The sequence below is a fragment of the Heterodontus francisci genome, chromosome 11, assembly GCF_036365525.1.
Source record: "Heterodontus francisci isolate sHetFra1 chromosome 11, sHetFra1.hap1, whole genome shotgun sequence".
NCBI classification, from domain to species: Eukaryota; Metazoa; Chordata; class Chondrichthyes; order Heterodontiformes; family Heterodontidae; genus Heterodontus; species Heterodontus francisci.
This window is the reverse complement of record NC_090381.1, coordinates 116,258,815-116,279,440: the sequence shown is the minus strand read 5'-3', so window position 1 is coordinate 116,279,440 and position 20,626 is coordinate 116,258,815. Positions and strand designations below refer to the sequence as shown.

At 44.2% G+C, this 20,626-nt stretch overlaps 1 protein-coding gene across 1 annotated transcript in view; it reads left to right on the top strand.

The window, feature by feature from the left end:
• The window catches only part of abcf3 (ATP-binding cassette, sub-family F (GCN20), member 3), a 158,704-nt gene that overhangs the window by 72,872 nt on the left and 65,206 nt on the right, over positions 1–20,626 (top strand). The window contains exon 7 of the mRNA XM_068042825.1: positions 6,517–6,783. Within this exon, the coding sequence (XP_067898926.1) occupies positions 6,517–6,783 (267 nt within the window). The remainder of the gene's footprint in view (positions 1–6,516; positions 6,784–20,626) is intronic.

The window sequence follows — 20,626 nt, the reverse complement described above, 5'->3', positions numbered from 1 at the left end:
CCTTCCTTTTGGCTGGAGGTGGTCAGTGGTTTGTGAAGCAGCGCCTGGAGTGGCTATAAAGGCCAATTCTGGAGTGACAGGCTCTTCCACAGGTGCTGCAGAGAAATTTGTTTGTTGGGGCTGTTGCACAGTTGGCTCTCCCCTTGCGCCTCTGTCTTTTTTCCTGCCAACTACTAAGTCTCTTCGACTCGCCACAATTTAGCCCTGTCTTTATGGCTGCCCGCCAGCTCTGGCGAATGCTGGCAACTGACTCCCCTTTATTTATAATGGTTTGCAAAGCCCCGTCATTGTCCAGTGTTCTTTCTCTGTTAGAGTTATTTTAAGGACACTGAGGGAGAATGCAGTTGTACATTCTGACCAATCTAGGTAGATCTTATGGTGGCATTCTTATTTGGTTGTACCCCCTCTTCTCCACACAGAAACTTATCCCTGCTGTTTATCAACATGGTATTTTTCTGCAGCAAAGATGTAAACTGGTGTACCATACTGCTCCATGCAGGGGAAACTGTCAGAGGCACAGGGGCTTTATCTTCCATTAGCATCAATGAACTGCATTGAGGGAGTGCAATAAGGTATGGGTGAATGGAAAGGGAGTGGTTGAGTTAGAGGTGGCAGTGAATGAATAGGCCCAGGCTGCAGCTCTTCTGGGATTCATCTTTTTGCAGCTGCTTTTGTTTATCACACTCCAGTTGCTCTGAACACAAGTACTGTACATACCCGGGTATTAGATATTGCAAGACCTATGGCCATTAATATCTCACCTTTGTTTCTGCTGCATTTTCCCTCCGATCTTTCTCATTCCATCCAATGCATTCCTATCAGCTGTCTACATTCGTGGTTCTGAGATACCTAAAGGGTCACTCTTCCTCCTCACTACAGTCCTGGCACAGGCTGCTGATATTAAATTTCCTTTCCCCATACCTATCCTGCTGGACAGTCTCTGACTTTAAATTTCTCTCTTTGCATTGATCCTGCTCGAGTGTCTGAATTTTAAATCTCCTGCCCTGCCTCTATCTTGCTGAGTTGTTTCTGATTTAAAATCTCATGTTCATAACCTGCGAGGCTGCTGAGTCCCTGATACTTCCTGGCTGCTTGCTCATAGTCCAGAGGTTGGCAGCCTTTGGTGTGCTGTTTGACCCTGAGCTGAACTTCGAATTTCTCCTGTGGCCTTTCATCAAGATGATTACCATCACCACCAACAAAATCCTGTCTCCATCCCTTACCTCACTCAACCCCACTGAAACCCTCTTCTACACCATCATTACCACTCAGTTCAGCTTTACCAGTATTGCCCTTACAAGCTCCTTAAATACACTCTACGTGAACTCTAACTCATCCAACATTCCGCTGCCTGCATCCCACCCAATGATTCATCCCACCTATCATCTCTCTCCCTGTTGATGTCCACTGGCTCCTCTTCCTTCAGTGCATTCATTTTCAAAATGCTCACCCTCCTCTGCAATCCTTGCCATTACCCTGTTGTACCTGACCAATGCAAACTTGTCCTGCTTTTACACTCTCCAGTCCTCTTGACTCTGCTCTACTGTGAATTCCAACGTCCCCGATCGCTTCCATAACCTTCACCCACCTTTTCTGTCCCTAAACCCCTTGGAATATCTCTGCCATCCTCAAAAACCTCCTTGAAACATACCTCTTTCACTGCACCCTCTTCTGCCTCCTCTATCGTCTCCACTCCCCCTCCTGCTTGGATACATTAGAGGCACTTGTAAAAGTGGATTACTGCATTCATGCTGAAATCCGACTCTAAGCATACCAGGGATCAAAGCTGGAATTTCCCTGGTCTGTGTACCCCAAAGTCACAGCAACCACTGAGTCATTAGCAAAGCTCCAATGTGTTCTTTGTCCTCTTTTCCAAATTTGATCAATGAATTGGTGACACAAGTTGCATCTTTGTAAGGCAACATTTTGGTAGAGGTGGATTTGTCAATAGTTCATTGTGTTGAAAAAAATTTTCAGCAGTGTTCAAAATTGAGGGGCTTTGATAGAGCAAATAGTTTCCACTGGCAAGAAGGTCAGTAACTAAATGAACACAAGAAATAGAAGTAGGAGTAGACCATATGGCCCATGGAGCCTGCTCCGCCATTCAAGACAACCATGGCTGGTCTTAGGGTTCAACTCCACTTTCCTGCCTGCTCGCCATAACCTTGATTCCCTGAGAGACCAAAAATCTATTTATCCCAGCCTTAAATGTATTCAGTGATGGAGCATCCACAACCGTCTGGCGTAGAGAATTCCAAAGATTCACAACCCTTTGACTGAAGTAATTTTTCCTCATCTCCGCCCTAAATGATCGGCTCCTTATCCTGAGACTGTGCCCTGTGTTTCAAATTCCCCAACCAGCGGAAATAATCTCTGTCTATTCTATCCAGTCCCTTTAGAATCCTATATGTTTCAATGAGATCACCTCTCATTCTTCGAAACTCGAGAGAATACAGGCACAATTTACTTAGTCTCTCATCATAGGACAACCCCCTCATCCCAGGGACCAAACTAGTGAACCTTCACTACAGCGCCTCCAATGCAAGTATATCCTTTGTTAAATGTGGAGACCAACATTGCACACAGTATTCCAGATGTGGTCTCACCAAAAGCCTGTACAATTGTACCAATACTTCCTTATTCCGGTACTCCAATCCCCTTGCAATAAAGGCCAACATGCCATTTCCCCTCCTAATTGCTTGTTGTACCTGCATGTTAACTTTCTACATTCCTCATACAAGCACAATCAAGTCTCTTTGAACATCGATACTTACAAGTTTCACATCTTTAAAAAAAAATTCTGCTTTTCTATTTTTACGACCAAACCTTCCCTTTATCGTACTGCATCTGCCATCTTGTTGCCCATTCACTTAACCTGTCTATATCTCTTTGCAGACTCTGTCCTCCCAACAGCTTAACCTTTCCACCTACCTTTGTATCATCTGCAAGCTTAGATACATTACTCTCTGTCTCTTCATGTAAGTCATTAATATAGATTGTAAATAGCTGAGGCCCCAGCACTGATGGTTGTGACACTCCACTATTTCCTGCCTGCCAACTAGAAAATGCCCCATTTATGCTCATTTGTTGCTTCCTGTCTGTTAACCAATCATCTATCCATGCTAATATATTCCCCCCAACTCCATGAGCTGTTATCTTTCCAGTTAGCCTTTTGTGTGGCACCTGTTTTGAAAATCCAGCTATACTACATCTACTATAATAAAAGCAAAATACTGTAGATGCTGGAAATCTGAAATAAAAACAAAAAGTGCTGGAAAATACTCAGCAGGTCTGGCAGCATCTGTGGAGAGAGAAGCAAAGTTAACCATTCAGGATAGTGACCTTTCATCAGAACTGGCAAAGGTTAGAAATGAAATAGGTTTTAAGCAAATAAAGTGGGGGTGGGGCAAAAGAAAACTAAAGGGAAGGTGTTGATAGGACATAGGGTCATAGAGAATAACTGACAGGGAGTTCATGGGGCAAAGGCAAAGAGTGTGTTAATAGTGTGGTGAAAGACAAGGCGTTAGTGCAGAGAGGGTGTTAAATGACAGAATATTGAAAGCCCTAGCCAAAAGCACAAACATGAAAAAAAAAGGTGGACAGGCATTTGGTTAAAAAAAAAATAGAATGATGAAACAAACTAAAATAAAATGAAATTAAAAAATAAGAAGTGAAATTAAAAATAAAGAAAGGGGTGGTAGGCTGTAGCATGCCTAATCGGTAAATGAGGTGCTGTTCCTCGAGTTTGCATTGATGTTCACTGGAACGCTACAGCAAGCCCAGGACAGAGATGTGGGCATGAGAGCAGGGGAGTGTGTTGAAATGGCAAGCGACCGGAAGCTCGGGGTCATGTTTTCGGACTGAGTGAAGCGGTCACCCAATCTGCGTTTGGTCTCCCCATTGTAGAGGAGAGCGCATTGTGAGCAGTGAATACAGTATACTAAATTGAAACAAATACAAGTAAGTCGCTGCTTCACCTGAAAGGAGTGTTTGGGGCCATGAATTGTGAGGAGAGGAGGTAAAAGTGCAGATATTACACCTCCTGCGATTGCAGGTGCCGTGGGAAGAGGATGAGGTGTTGGGGGTAATGGAGGAGTGGACCAGGGTGTTACGGAGAGAACGATCCCTTCGGAATGCTGAGGGGAGGGGAAGATGCGTTTGGTAGTGGCATCACGCTGGAGGTGGTGGAAATGGCGGAGGATGATCCTTTGGATGTGGAGGCTGGTGGGGTGGAAAGTGAGGACAAGGGGAACCCTGTCACAGTGCTAGGAGGGAGGGGAAGAGGTGAGGGCAGAGGTGCGGGAAATAGGCCAGACATGGTTGAGGGCCCTGTCAACCACAATTAGGGGGAATCATCGGTTAAGGAGAAAGGAAGACATATCAAAATCGCTGTTGTGGAAGGTTGCATAATCAGAGCATATGCGTCGGAGGCGGAGAAACTGGGAGAATGGAATGGAGTCCTTACAGGAGGCAGGGTGTGAAGAAGCATAGTCGAGGTAGCCGTGGGAGTCTGTGGGCTTATAATGAACATTAGTAGACAGCCTATCTCCAGACCTGGAGACAGAGAAGTCGAGGAAGGGAAGTGTCGGAGATGGACCATGTAAAGGTGAGAGAAGGATGAAAATTGGAAGCAAAGTTGATAATGTTTTTTTGTTCGTGGCAGTAGCAGGAAATGGCACCAATACAGTTATCAATGAACCGGAAAAAGAGTTGAGGGTGCCTGAGTAGGACTGGAACAAGGAATTTTCGACATATCCCACAAAAAGACAGGCATAACTAGGACCCATGTGGGTACCCATAGCAACACCTTTTACTTGAAGGAAGTGAGTGGAGTTGAAGAAGTTGTTCAATGTGAGAACAATTTCAGCCAGGCGGAGGAGGGCGGTGGTGGATGGGGACTGGTTGGGTCGCTGTTCAAGGAAGAAGCGGAGAGCCCTCAAACCGTCCTGGTGGGGGATGGAGGTATAGAGAGATTGGACATCCATAGTGAAGAGGAGGCGGTTGGGGCCAGCAAACTGGAAATTGTCAAAATGACGTAGGGCGTCAGGAGAGTCACGGATGTAGGTGGGAAGAAACTGGACCGGGGAGAAAAGATAGGAAGAAATAAGTTCAGTGGGGCAGGAATAGGCTGAAATGATGGGTCTGCCAGGACAGTCCTGTTTGTGGGTTTTAGGAAGGAGGTAGAAGCGGGCTGTCTAGGTTTGCGGGACTATGAGATGGAAGATCTCCGGAGCAGATGAGGTCAGTGACAGTCCTGTGGATGGTAACTTGATGTTCAGTAGTGGGGTCATGGTCCAGGGGGAGGTAGGAAGAAGTGTTTGAGAGTTGGCTCTCAGCCTCTGCAAGGTAGGGATTGGTATGCCAGACAACAACAGCACCACCCTTGTCGGTAGGTTTGATCACAGTACTGGGGTTAGACCTGACAGAATGGAGTGCAGCAAGTTCAGAGGGAGACAGATTAGCATGAGTGAGGGGAGCAGAGAAATTGAGATGGCCAATGTCTCGCTGTCAGTTTTTAATGAAACGATCAAAAGCGGGTAAGAGGCCAGAGGGAGGGGTCCAGGTGGAGGGAGAATGCTGGAGGTGTTGAATTAAAGCAAGACTTCACTACTCGTACTCAAATCCTCTTGCGACAAAGGCCTATCCAGAGCTTTATAAAGGTTCAGCATAACTTCCCCGCTTTTGTACTCAGTAACTGTATTTATGAAGTCCAAAATCCCATATGCTTAGCTAACTACTCTCTCGATGTGTCCTGTCATCTTCAAAGATCTATACACATGAACTCCCAAGTCCAGCTGTCCCTGCACGCTCTTTGGAACAATGCCATTAAATCAATTTTCTCTCTCTCTATCCTTTCTGTCAAAATGCATCAGTTCACGCTTCTGTTAAATCCCATATACCACTTGTCTGCCCATTCTGCTAGCCTCTCTATGTCCTGTTGCAGTTGATTGGTAGCATCCTCACTGTTTGCCAAACCTCCACGTTTGGTATCACAGGCAAATTTTGAAATGTTACTCTATATTTTAATATCCAAGTCATTATTTATGTATTTATCATAAATATCAAAAAAAATTGGACCGAGCAATGAACCTTGGAAACACCACTGTCTACCATCCTACAATCTGAAAAACAAGCATTTACTACAACTCGATGTTTTCTGCCTTTAAGCCAATCTTTTATCCAAGCTGATGCTGATCGTCCTATTTCCTAAGCCTCAATTTTGTGAATTGGGTGGTTCAACAGTAATTTTCAAAAGGAAATTGGATAAATACTTCATGGAATCAGCGAATGACACAGCACAGAAAAAGGCCATTCAACCCTTTGTGCCTATGTCGGCTCTAGGAAAAAGCTATCCAATTTATCCTCAACCCCTGCTCTTTCCCCAGCTCTGCAAATTTTTCCCTTTCAATTATTTATCCAATTCCCTTTTGAAAGTTATTAAAAGTTATTTGAAACTGTTAAAATATTGGCAGATAGGGCTGTATTTTAAAATCTGGTTATTCTCTCTTCATTCAGGACCTTACTTACTGGCGCCGAGTTGCACCTCGCTTATGGCAGGCGCTATGGTTTGGTTGGTCGGAACGGCTTGGGGAAAACAACGCTGCTGAAGATGATGTCAGCTCGGAGTCTACGTATCCCTTCGCACATCAGCATCTTGCATGTGGAGCAGGAGGTGGTGGGCGATGACACACAGGCACTACAGAGTGTGCTACAGTGTGACACAGTACGCGAAAGCCTGCTGCAGGCAGAGAAAGAACTGACGGCAAAGCTGAACAGTGGCGTGTAAGTAAAGACCCACGGCGCAAGGGCTCTGCAAACACGAGGTGTGCGGACAGCACTCAGCTGGTTTCTCTCTGAATTGACCAGCTGATACTGGTGAATGCTCCCCGATCTGGTCTCGTAGCCCTTTTATTTTTATATTCCTGAGTTTTGTTTCCCTCTAGTTCAAAGTCTCAATACTCCTGTAGGTGAACCCTCAGTTCTGACGGGCTGGTAACCCTAACACTAACTCACATTTCTATAACATATTTTATGGCCTCATGACATTCCACAGTGCTTCACGGCCAGTGAAATACTTTAATAGTATGGCCACTATGTTGTTCGAGGAAATATGGCAGCCAATTTACAAACAGCAATGAGCCAATGGTTTAGTATAGAATCATAGATATTTTACGGCACAGAAAGAGGCCACTTGGCCCATCGTGTCTGCACCAGCCAAAAAAAAAGGGCTACCCAGTCTAATCCCACCTTCCAGCATTTGGTTTGTAGCCCTGCAGCCTATGGCACTTGAGGTGCATATCCAGACACCTTTTAAATGAGTTGAGGGTTCCTGCCTCTGTTACCCTTTCAGGCTGTGAGTTCCAGATCCCCAACACCCTCTGGGTGAAAAACATTTTTCTTATATCCCCTCTAATCTTTCTACCAATCACTTTAAATCTATGCCCCCTAGTCACTGACCCCTCTGCTAAGGTAAATTGTCCCTTCACATCCAGGCCCCTCATAATTTTGTACATTTCAATCAGATCTCTATTCAGCCTTCTCAGATCCAAGGAGAACAACCCCAGCCTATCCAATCTTTCCTCATAGCTGCATTTTTCCAGTTCTGGCAACATCCTCATAAATCTCCTCTGTACCCTCTCTGTTCTGATAAATGTTAACTCTGTTTCTCTCTCCACAGATACTGCCTGACCTGCTGAGTATTTCCAGTACTTTCTGTTTTTTATTAAAGGATTCCATATGACCCCTTAACCACCTTATCGAACTGTCCTACCTTCAGGGATCTGTGGACATTCACTCCAAGGTCCCTCACTTCCTCGACACCTCTCAGTATTCTCCCACTAATTGTGTATTCCTTTGCCCTGTCTAACCTCCCCAAATGCATCATCTCACACTTCTCCAGATTGAATTCCATTTGCCACTTTTCTGCCCACCTGACCAGTCCATCAATATCTTCCTACAGCTGTCCTCCTCTCTATCTACCACAGGGCCAATCTTTGTGTCGTCTGCAAGCTTCTTGATCATGCCCTCTACATTTATATCCAAATTGTTAATATATACCACAAAAAGCAAGGGACTCGGGGCATTGCAATATTAGTTCAGGAGTCAGTTACTGCAGTAAGGAGAGATGATATCTTGGAGGGGGCATCAAATGAAGCTTTATGGGTAGAGTTTAGGAATAAAAAAGGGACAGCCACATTGCTCGGTGTTTATTCTAGACCCCCGGATAGTCAGCGGGAAATTGAGGAGCAAATATGTGTGCAATTCGCAGAGGTGTGTAAAAATAATAGGGTAATTATATTAGGTGATTTCAACTTTCCCAACATTAATTGGGATAGTCATCGTGTTAAGGGCTTAGATGGAGTGGAGTTCTTAAAATGTATACAGGAGAACTTTTTAGCTCAATATGTAGAAGATCCAACAAGGGAGGGTGTAGTGCTGGACCTAATTCTGGGGAATGAAGGTGGTTGATGTGTTGGTGGGGGAGCATTTTGGTGATAGCGACCACAACATGGTACAATTTAAGCTTGTTATGGAGAAAGAAATAGACAAGTTGCAAAAAAAGGTTTTGGATTGGGGGAGAGCGAATTTTAGTAAAATAAGGCAGGACCTGGCCAAGGTAGACTGGAAAGAGTTACTTGTCGGGAAATCTACAGAAGAGCAGTGGGGGGCATTCAAAAAGGAAATGGGGAGGGTACAGGCCCAACATGTTCCCTCTAGGGTAATAGGTAGGAGCAACAAGCTCAGAGAACCATGGATGACCAGAAACATTCAGGGTACGATGAGAAGGAAAAGAGAGGCTTTTAGCAAATACAAGGAGAGCAAATTATTGGAAGCATTAGTGGAGTACAGAAAGTGTAGGATGGAGCTTAAGAAAGCAATTAGGAGAGCAAAGAGGGGATATGAGAAACTCTGGCTGGTAAAAGTGGGGAAAATCCCAAGATATTCTATAAGTATATCAATGGGAAGAGGATAACCAGGGAAAGAGTAGGACCCATTAGGGACCAAGGGGGAAATTTGTGGGTGGAGCCAGAGGACATTGGTAGGGTGTTGAACGAATACTTCACATCGGTCTTCACCCAAGAGAAAGAGGATGTAGATATGGAACTTAGAGAAAGAGACTGTGAGGTTCTTGAGCAAATTGTCATAGGGAGTGACAAGGTATTGGAGGCTTAAAAGTGGACAAATCTCCAAGTCCGGACGATTTGTGTCCCAGGATGCTGTGGGAGGCAAGGGTGGAGATTGCAGGGGCTCTGACCGAAAGTTTTAATTCCTCTCTGGCCATGGGGGAGGTGCCAGAGGACTGGAGAACAGCTAATGTGGTCCCACTATTTAAGAAAGGTTGTAGAGATAAGCTAGGGAACTACAGACCAGTGAGTCTCACGTCAGTGGTAGGGAAACTATTGGAGAAAATTCTGAAGGAGAGAATCTATCACCACTTGGAGAGGCAAAATTTGATTAGGAATAGTCAGCATGGCTTTGTCAGAGGGAGGTCATGCCTACCAAATTTGATTGAATTTTTTGAGCATGTGACCAGGTGTGTAGATGAGGGTTGTGCAGTTGATGTAGTTTACATGGATTTCAGCAAAGCCTTTGACCAGGTCCCACATGGGAGACTTATCAAGAAAGCAAATGCACATGGGATACAAGGTAACTTGATAAGGTGGATTCAAAATTGGCTTAGCTGTAGGAGACAGAGAGTGATGACAGACGGCTGTTTTAGAGACTGGAAGCCAGTATCCAGTGGCGTACCACAGGGATCTGTGCTGGGTCCCCTATTGTTTGTCATTTATATAAACGACATAGATGACTATGTGGGGGGTCGGATCAGTAAGTTCGCGGATGACACAAAGATTGGCCGAGTGGTTAACAGTGAGGTGGAGTGTCTTAGGTTACAGGAAGATATCGATGGGATGGTCAAATGGGCAGAAAAGTGGCAGATGGAATTTAACGCTGAAAAGTGTGAGGTGATCCACTTTGGAAGGAGTAATGTGACACGGAAGTATTCAATGAATGGCCTGACACTGGGAAGTTCCGAGGAACAAGGGACCTTGGAGTGTTTGTCCATAGATCTCTGAAGGCTGAAGGGCAGTTAATAGGGTGGTGAAAAAGGCATATGGGACACTTGCCTTTATCAATCGAGGCATAGATTACAAAAGCAGGGAGGTCATGTTGGAGTTGTACAGAACTTTGGTAAGGCCACAGCTGGAGTACTGTATGCAATTCTGGTCGCCACATTATTTATTTATTTAGAGATACAGCACTGAAGCAGGCCCTTCGGCCCACCGAGTCTGTGCCGACCATCAACCACCCATTTATTCTAATCCTACACTAATTCCATATTCCTACCATATCCCCACCTGTCCCTATATTTCCCTACCACCTACCTATACTAGGGGCAATTTATAATGGCCAATTTACCTATCAACCTGCAAGTCTTTGGCACGTGGGAGGAAATTGGAGCCCCCGGAGGAAACCCACGCAGACACAGGGAGAACTTGCAAACTCCACACAGGCAGTACCCAGAATTGAACCCGGGTCGCTGGAGCTGTGAGGCTGCGGTGCTAGCCACTGTGCCGCCCATATAGGAAGGATGTGATTGCATTGGAGGAGGTGCAGAGGCGATTCACCAGGATGTTGCCTGGGATGGAATATTTAAGCTATGAAGAGAGGTTGGATAGGCTTGGGTTGTTTTCACTGGAGCAGAGAAGACTGAGGGGTGACCTGATCGAGGTGTACAAGATTATGAGGGGCGTGGATAGGGAGCAGCTGTTCCCCTTAGTTGAAGGGTCAGTTACGAGGGGTCACAAGTTTAAGGTGACGGGCGGGAGGTTTAAGGGGGATTTGAGGAAGAACTCTTTTACCCAGAGGGTGATGACAGTCTGGAATGCCCTGCCTGGGAGGGTGGTAGAGCAGGTTACCTCACATCCTTTAAAAAGTACCTGGATGAGCACTTGGCACGTCTTAACATTCAAGGCTATGGGCCAAGTGCTGGCAAATGGGATTAGGTAGACAGGTCAGGTGTTGTAATGCATTGGTGCAGACTCGATGGGCCGAAGGGCCTCTTCACTCTATTATTCTGTGATACTTAGCCCTGTAGAACGCCACTGGAAACAGCTCTCCAGTCGCAAAGACACCCATCAACAATTAGTCTTTGTTTCCTGTAACTGAGCCAATTTTATATTCACCTTGCTACATTTCCCTGGATCCCATGGGCTTTTATTTTTTTAACCATGTGGGAGCTTGTCAAAAGCCTTGCTAAAATCCATGTAGACCACATCAACTGCACTACCCTCATCTATCTTCCTGTTGCATGTTCAAAACATTCGATCAAAGTGGTCAAACAAGATCTTCCCTTAACAAATCCATGCTGACTATCCTTAATTAATCTGTGCCCTTCTAAGTGACTGACAGTTTATCCTGTCTCTCAGAATAGATTCCAATAATTTGCCCACTACTGAGGCTAGACTGATGGGCCTGTAATTATGTGGTCTAACCCTTGCTCCCTTTTTAATCAGGTACAATGCTAGCAGTCCTCGAATCCTCTGGCACCACACCTGTATCCAGGGAGGACTGGACAATGATGGTCAGAGCTTCCACTATTTCCTTTCTTGCTTCTTTTAACAGCTTGGAGTACATTTCAACTGGTCCTGGTGATTTATCAACTTTCAAGGATGCTAATCCCATTAATACTTCCTCTCTCCCTATGTTTATCACATCTAATACTTCACACCCCTCTTCCTTAACTACAGTATTTACATTGTTCCCTTCTTTTGTGAAGACAGACGGAAAGTATTCATTCAGAACAATGCCAACATCTTCCGCCCCTACGCATCGGTTACCTTTTTGTTCTTTTATGGGTCCTACTCTTTCTTTAGTCATCCTTTTACACTTAATATATTAATAAAACATCTTTGGATCACCTTGATTTTGCTTGTCAATATTCTTTCATGTCCTTTCTTTGCTTTCTTAATTTCCTTTTTGATTCCATCCCTCCTCCCTTCTATAATCCACTTGGCTTTCTGTAGTATTGAATTATTGGTGTCGGACATAAGCTTTCCTTTTCTGCCTTATCTTACCCTGTAAGCACCTTGACATCCGTGGGGCTCTAGATTTGGCCATCACGCCCTTTTTGTGGGAATATGTTTACTCTGAACCCCTTTGCCTCCCACTGCTCATCCAAGAGATGACACCTCTGACGGTGCAGTGTTCCCTCAGTCCAATGTCAGCCATTCCTCAGTGGTAGCACATTCAGCTCTGAAGTCAGTCGGTTGTGACCTACTTGTAGGTTGTGCACCTTGCTTCAGGGACTTGAGCACAAATTATAGGCTGACACTCTGGTTTAGTCCTAAGTGCTGCATTGTCGGCAAGCCTCCTTCCACAGCACCTTCTAAACCTGTGACCTCTACTACCAGAAGGATAAAGGCAGCAGAGGCAAGCAAACACGACCATCTGCAAGTTACCCTCCAAGTCACACATCATCCTGACTTGGAACAATGTCACTGTTCCTTGACTGTCGCTGGGTCAAAAGCCTGGAACTCCCTTCCTAGTAGCACTGTGGGTGTACCTGCGCCAGATGGACTGCAGTGGTTCAAGAAGGCGGCTCAACACCACCTTCTTAAGGGCAATTAGGGCTGGGCAGCAAATGTTGGCCTTGCCCGCGACGCTCAGATCCCACAAAAAAATAAGCAAGTGCTTTCTTTGGATGAGACATTAAACCAAGGCCTTGTCTGTCCTCTTGGGCGGATGTAAAAGATCTGACAACACTATTTGAAGAAAAGCAGGGTAATTCTCCGTCTTAGAGGCATAGAGTGCAAAAGCAAGGAAGTTATGATGAATGTTCAACCTTTTTGACCCAGCGACAGTCAAGGAACAGTGACATTGTTCCAAGTCAGGATGATGTGTGACTTGGAGGGTAACTTGCAGATGGTCGTGTTTGCTTGCCTCTGCTGCCTTTAGTTCAACCTTGTTACGACCGAGGCGGGAGGAGTGCACTGTTTATTCTAGTTCCACCTCTCCAAAGGTCATGACATATATTTAGGTTTTTTCCCGCTTACCCATACAGTCAATCATAGCTCTATTTCTATTCCAGAATAAAACACACCAACCAGGTTTCTTTAACAAACAACAAAATTATCTGTTTATTATAAAACCAGTCTTAACCAGTAATGAAGCAAAGAATAAACACTTAGATTGAAAATATAAAAGTTCTTCTTTTACCTCAGCCCCTCACACACACACATACACAGGTTAACCGGAAAAAGAGATTTACTCTTTAGAGCTCTAGTACAAAAGAAACCAAAAAAGAATACGTTGGTCAAAATACTTGTTAATTCTTGAAGAAAAAAGAGAAGATATGAAAAGATGTCAGTGGTCCTTTTAGGTTTGCCGTCCCAAAAACATAGACGTCTGTCACTTGTATCTTCCTGGAACAGTTCTTGTCAAGCGATGTTGAAGATCAGTTTGAGTAGGCTTTCCAGGAAAAAATGTAGCAACAGAGCTGTCAGGCAGTTTCTTATACTTGCTTCTCAGTTTCTCGAGATGGGAAACTGGCAGGCTTTTTCAAAGAGCTGGAACAGACTGAGTTGGATATTGCTCTTTTAGCAGGTTTTCTCCAACTGCCTTTTCAAACCATTGTTTTTAGGCAGTGGGCTGAGATATAGGCAATGTCACCAGAGTCAAGTCTCCTGACCCCTATAAACCGTGACCTGTCACTTGTTTGTAAACATCTTTCCGCAAGTAAAAAAAAAACCCTGCTGGGTAATTATTTGAAGACAGGTGCCTTCCAGTAACTGTTTACAGTCCAGACGTCTCAGTGACCCTTGTAAAGAAAAACATCTATGGACTCCTTTTCCATTTTTAAACCACAAATCTTCAAAATTTAACCAAAAAATGGGAGCATTCCTAACACCTCCACCATTGGAGGAATGAAACACCATTTTTAAATGCGTTTCATTACAAAGTGTGAAAAAAATGGATGAAATATTTTAAAATACCTTTTCACATTCATTCTCATTCACTCTTTACCTGTAGCTAATACAGTTCTACTTTGTACCATCTTTGCATTCAGATAACTCAAAGCAAAGTTAGATTCCAGATAAAGCATCTGCAATTACATTATTTTTTCCCGCAATGTGGATAACCTTTAAGTGATACGTTTGCAGTAGTAAACTGTTACAACTGAGGCGGGAGGAGTGCACTGTTTATTCTAGTTCCACTTTTCCACGGGTCTCAACATAGATTTAAATTTTTTCCCACTTACTGATGCGGTGAATCATAGACTCTATTTTTATCCCAGAATAAAACACACCAACCAGATTTCTTTAACAAACAGCAAAATTATTAGTTTATCATAAAAAAAAAGTCTTAACCAGTAACGAAGTAAAGCATAAACACACATTGAAATATAGAAGCTCCTTTTTTTTTTACCTTAGCCCCCTCACACACACATACACACATACACCGGTTAACCGGAAAACTAAAGGGGTTTGCGTTTTAGAGCTCTATTACAAAAAGACAAAAAAAAACACATGGGTTAAAGACTTGCTAATTCTTGAAGAAGAGAAGATATTGTTACGACCAAGGCGGGAGGAGTGCACTGTTAATTTAGTCACACCTCTCCACAGGTCATAACATATTCTTTAAAGTTTTCTACTTGTTGAAACAGTCAATCAGATACTATTTTTCCCCCAGAATAGAACACACTAATCTAGGTTTCTTTACTGAACAACAAAATTCTTCTTTGGCCCCCTTGTCTCAAGTGACAATGGGTAAGCGCCGAGAGGTGGTCAGTGGTTTGTGGACAGCAAAAGTAACAGTTTATTATAAAACAAGTCTTCACTTGTAACAAAGTAAAACAATAGCACATAGATCAAATTTTTAAATATCCAACATTAATATTTAACAAGTACTCCACTCCTTTTGAAACCTTAGTCCATTCACACTCGTACTCACACATAAAAATATTCCTATACCTAAATCGGTTAACCGGAAAAAATAAAATAAAAAACAGGATTTTTATATCAGCTCTGTGATAGAGAAGAAGAAAACACAAATAGATCACTTGCTCATTTCTTGAAGTAAACAGGTGCGATATGTTGATCAAATTGGTATTCAGTCCAACCTTCTGAGCACACAGATAGGTCTTTAAAAAAAGTTCTTTTACAAACAGCGTTGAAAGGCAATTTAGCGGCCCTTCTTGAAATGCAGGAATAAGACGAAATGACACTTCGAAATTCACCGAGTCTTTTAGGGAATTGCAAGAAAACAAGATGGGTTATAATCTTCTGTTCCTGCTTGGAATTCTTTCCTTTTTTCTGTTCTTTGGCACTTCAGCACTTGACTTGTATCTCCTTCCAGACTTGATGCATGCATACTCTGACTAACAGCTTGGCAGTTTTCCGCCCAGATGTTCTGTACCTGCTACTACTTGTCCAATCAAAGAGTGTCAGTTTTCTGCTCCTGTTGCCATGGTTTCTGCCTTTAGCTTAGTCCAAACCAGGTGACAAACCATAACACTGTTGCAGATCAGCCCTCACTGTCTCCTTGATTAAACATTTATTTAGCTTACTAAAAATCCCTTTTTTGAAATTTTTATTTATCAGAACAGAGTCACTTTCATAGAAATATGGAAAGATGTCCTTTGTTTTAATTTGGCGTCCCAAATGCGTATAGCCGGTTGTCACTGGGATCTCACGGGAACAGTTCTTTCCAGATGTTGATGATCAGTTTGGGTAGACTTTCCAAGAAATGCAGCAACAGAGGTTTTAGATAGGTCTTACTGCAGAAATGCGGCAACAGGGATTTCAGTTCCCACTATTTGATATGCAGGGTTTCTTCAAATACAGGAAGAGGAGACTGACGCACTGGATATGCAGGGTTTCTTTCCAAAAGAGAGAAAGAGATGAGCTGGGTTTCCTTGGCAGGCAAAAACCAACTGTCCTCCAAGCAGTTTACCCTCCAACTCACTGTCCAAAGCATAACCGAAACAATGTCACAAGAATCAAGCCTCCTGATCCCTATAAATCTTGACCTGTCATTTCTCTGTAGACATCTTCAAGTTAAAACAACAAGCTCCTTGCTGCTATTTTATCTGAAAACAGGTGCCTTCCAGTATGGGCTTGTTTATAAGCCAAGTCAACGAAGCCTTCTGGTGACCTCTTCATTAAAAAAAAAACACAAAGTTCAGCATCTCTTCAAGCTTTCAGATGAATCAATGTCCATAACTAAGTTATTAAACATATCTTTCAAAAAAATAGCACTCTCATAGCAGCTGCACCCTTGGAGGAATGAAATGCATTTTTAAAATGACATTACAAAGTGTTAAAGCACAAGATGGAAACATTTTAAAACTCATACTCGTTCACTCTCACCTGTAATTAATACAGTTCTGCTTTCTACTATCTTTGCATTCATATAATGCAAAGCAAAGTTAAATTCTCGATAAAGCATCTGCAATTATTATTTTTGTCCGCAGTGTGGATAATCTTTAAGTGATAAGGTTGCAATATGAAACTCCATCGGAATAGTCTGGCATTCTGGTTTTTGAATTTTCCACAAAGGCCTAGGGAGTTATGATCAGTATATACCAGTGTCTCTCTCTAGCCATGACAGACCTAAACTTCAAAATGCTTAAGAGCCAATAATAGACCGAGGGCTTCTTTTTCCACTGTTTAATATCCTTTTTAGCGTCGATTTAGCTTTTTGAAAAGTATCCCACTGGCCTTCCTATGCCCAATTCATCGTCTTGTATTAGGACTGCAATGGCCCTCGGGTCACTAGCGTCAATTGCTACCTTGAAGGGCTTTCTGAAATTTGAAGCAGTCAACATTGGTTCATTAACTAAAATGGCTTTCAGCCTCTGAAAAGTTTCTTGGCACTCCCGGACCACACAACCTTGGTTTTCTTTTTCTGCAGTAAATCTGTCAGTGGAGCAACTATTGTACTAAAATTTGTTACAAACCTGCAGTAGAAACCACACATCCCCGAAAACCTTATGATTTCTCGCTTTGTCTTAGGGGTAGGGAATTCTATCAATGCTTGTACTTGTGCTTGTCTTGGCAACACTTGTCCTTGCCCTACTATATGCCCGAGATGGATCACTCTCGCTTTCACAAATTCAATCCAGGCAAGGTTTATTACTAAATCAGCTGATGGTAATTTTGTAAACAGAGCTTCTAGTTGTTCCAAGTGGTCCTTCCAAGTGTCGATGTATACCAGCACATCATCAAGGTAAACCACACAGTTAGGGGCACTGGCTGCCATTTGGTTCATTAGTCTCTGAAAGATCTTTAGACCGAATGGCATCCCTAGGCATTAGAAAAGACCGTCTGGTGTGACAAAGGCCGAGATTTCTTTAGCTCAGGGTGTTAAAGGAACTTGTCAGTATCCCTTTAATAAATCTATTTTTGTAAGAAACATGGCATGGCCCACTTTGTCAATACAGTGTTCCAAGCAAGGAATTGGGTAGGAGTCTGCCTTTGTTACTGCATTAACTTCTGTAGTCTATACAGAGTCTAGTTGAACCGTCAGGATCAAGCACTAATACCACTGCCGAACTCCAGCTGCTTTCAATGGGTTCTATTAGGTGTTTTTCCAGCATGTATTGGATTTCTGCTTTTACCTGGGCCTGTTTCTCTGGACTTAAGCGATAAGGATGCTGTATTACAGGAAAGGATTCACCGACATCCACATCATGTATGGATAAGGTTGTACATCCTGGCTTATCCCTCCAGACTGTTTTAAATGCTGTGAGTAGCCTTGTTAGGTCTTCATGTTGTTGTTCTTCTAAATGTGAAAGCATAGTGTCCAATCTCCCTAGCAATTCAGTATTAGCTAACCTGATAGTCAGAAGTTCTTTATTCATTCCTAGGATGTGGGTGTCGCTGGCTATGCCAGCATTTATTGCCCATCCCTAATTGCCCTTGAGAAGGTAGTGGTGAGATGCTGCCTTAAACTGCTGCAGTCCATGTGGTGTAGGTATACCCACAGTGCTGTTAGGAAGGGAGTTCCAGGATTTTGACCCAGCGACAGTGAAGGAGCGGTGATATAGTTCCCAGTCAGGATGATTCATGTCTTGGAGGGGAACTTGCAGGTGGTGGTGTTGGGTGGTGCTGTCTAAGGAGCCTTGGTGCGTTGCTGCAGTGCCTCTTGTAGATGATGTACACTGCTGCCACTGTGTGTCGGTGGTGGAGGGAGTGAATGTTTGTGGATGGGGTGCCAATCAAGCGGGCTGCTTTGTCCTGGATAGTGTCAAGCTTCTTGAGAGATGTTGGAGCTGCACCCATCCAGGCAAGTGGAGAGTATTCCATCACACTCCTGACTTGTGCCTTGTAGATGGTTACAGGCTTTGGGGAATCAGGAGGTGAGTTACTCGCTGCAGGATTCCTAGCCTCTGATCTGCTCTTGTAGCCATGGTATTTACGTGGCAACTCCAGTTCAGTTTCTGGTCAATGGTAGCCCCCAGGATGTTGATAGTGGAGGATTCAGCGATCGTAATGCCATTGAACAGAAAGGTGAAATAGTTAGATTCTCTCTTGTTGGAGAAGGTCATTGCCTGGCACTTGTGTGGTGCGAATGTTACTTGCCACTTATCAGCTCAAGCCTGGAGATTATCCAGATATTGCTGCATTTCTACATTGGCTGCTTCAGTATCTGAGGAGTCACGAATGGTGCTGAAGATTGTGCAATCATCAGCAAACATCCCAACTTCTGACATTATGACTGAAGGAAGGTCATTGATGAAGCAGCTGAAGATGGTTGGGTCTAGGACCTGCCCTGAGGAACTCCTGCAGTGATGTCCTGGAGCTGATATGATTGACCTCCAACAACCACAACCATCTTCCTTTGCACTAGGTACTACTCCAACCAGTGGAGAGTTTTCCCCGATTCCCATTGACTCCAGTTTTTCTAGGGCTCCTTGATGCCATACTCTGTCAAATGCTGCCTTGATGTCAAGGGCAGTCACTCTTGCCTCATCTCTTGAGTTCAGTTCTTTTGTCCATGTTTGAACCAAGGCTGTAATGAGGTCTGGAGCTGAGTGGCCCCTGGTGGAACCCAAACTGAGCGTCAGTGAGCAGGTTATTGCTCAGCAAATGCCTCTACCACCCTCCCAGGCAGTGCATTCCAGACTGTCACCACCCTCTGGGTAAAAAAGTTCTTCCTCAAATCCACCTTAAACCTCCTGTCCCTCACCTTAAACATGAGTCCCCTAGTAACTGACCCTTCAACTAAGGGGAACAGCTGCTCCCTATCCACCCTGTCCCTGCCCCTCATAATCTTGTACACCTCGATTAGGTCACCCCTCAGTCCTCTCTGCTCCAGCGAAAACAACCCAAGCCTATCCAACCTCTCTTCATAGCTTAAATGTTCCATCCCGGGCACCATCCTGGTGAATCGCCTCTGCGCCGCCTCCAGTGCAATCACATCCTTCCTATAATAATATAAGCAAATGCTTTAACCCTATCTTTTGTACTGATGTGCTGGACTTCCCCTTCATTGGGGATATCTGTGGAGCCACCTCCTCCCGTTAATTGTTTAATTGTCCACCACCATTCACGACTGGATGTAGCAGGACTGCAGTGCTTAGATCTGATCCGTTGGTTATGGGACTATGTCTATCGCATGCTGTTTATGTTGTTTGGCACACAAGTAGTCCTGGCTTGTAGCTTCACCAGCTTAACACCTCATTTTGAGGTATGCCTGGTGCTGCTCCTGGCATGCCCTCCTGCACTCTTCATTGAACCAGGGTTGGTCCCCCGGCTTGATGGTAATGATAGAGTGGGGGATATGCTGGGCCATGAGGTTACAGATTATGGTTGAATACAATTCTGCTGCTGCTGATGGCCCACAGTGCCTCATGGATGCCCAATTTGCAATGCTAGATCTGTTTGAAATCTATCCCATTTATCACGGTGGTAGTGCCACACAACACGATGGAGGGTATCCTCAATGTGAAGATGGGACTTTGTCTCCACAAGGACTGTGCGGTGGTCACTCCTACCAATACTGTCATGGACAGATGCATCTGCGGCAGGCAGATTGGTGAGGACGAGGTGAAGTATGTTTTTCCCTCTTGGTTCCCTCAACACCTGCCGCACACCCTGTCTAGCAACTATGTCCTATAGGACTCGATCAGCTCGGTCAGTAGTTGTGTTACCAAGCCATTTTTGGTGATGGAGGTTGAAGTCCCCCACCAGAGTACATTCTGCGCTCTTCCCACCCTTAGTGCTTCCTCCAAGTGGTGCTCAACATGGAGGAGTAGTGATTCATCAGGTGATTTTGGGGCGGTGGGGGTGGTATGTAGGTGGTAATCAGGAGGTTTCCTTGCCCATGTTTGTCCTGATGCCACGAGACTTCATGGGGTCTGGAGTCGATGTTGAGGGCTCCCAGGGCAATTCCCTCCTAACTCTATACCGCTGTGCTGCCACCCTTGCTGGATCTGTCCTGACGGTGGAACAGGACATACCCAGGGATGGTAACGGCGTTGATTGGGGCATTGTTTGTAAAGTATGATTCAGTGAGTATGCTAAGGTGTTGCTTGGCTAGTCTGTGGGACAGCTCTCCCAACTTTGGCACAGCCCCCAGATGTTAGTAAGGAGGACTTTGCAGGGTCGACAGGGCTGGGTTT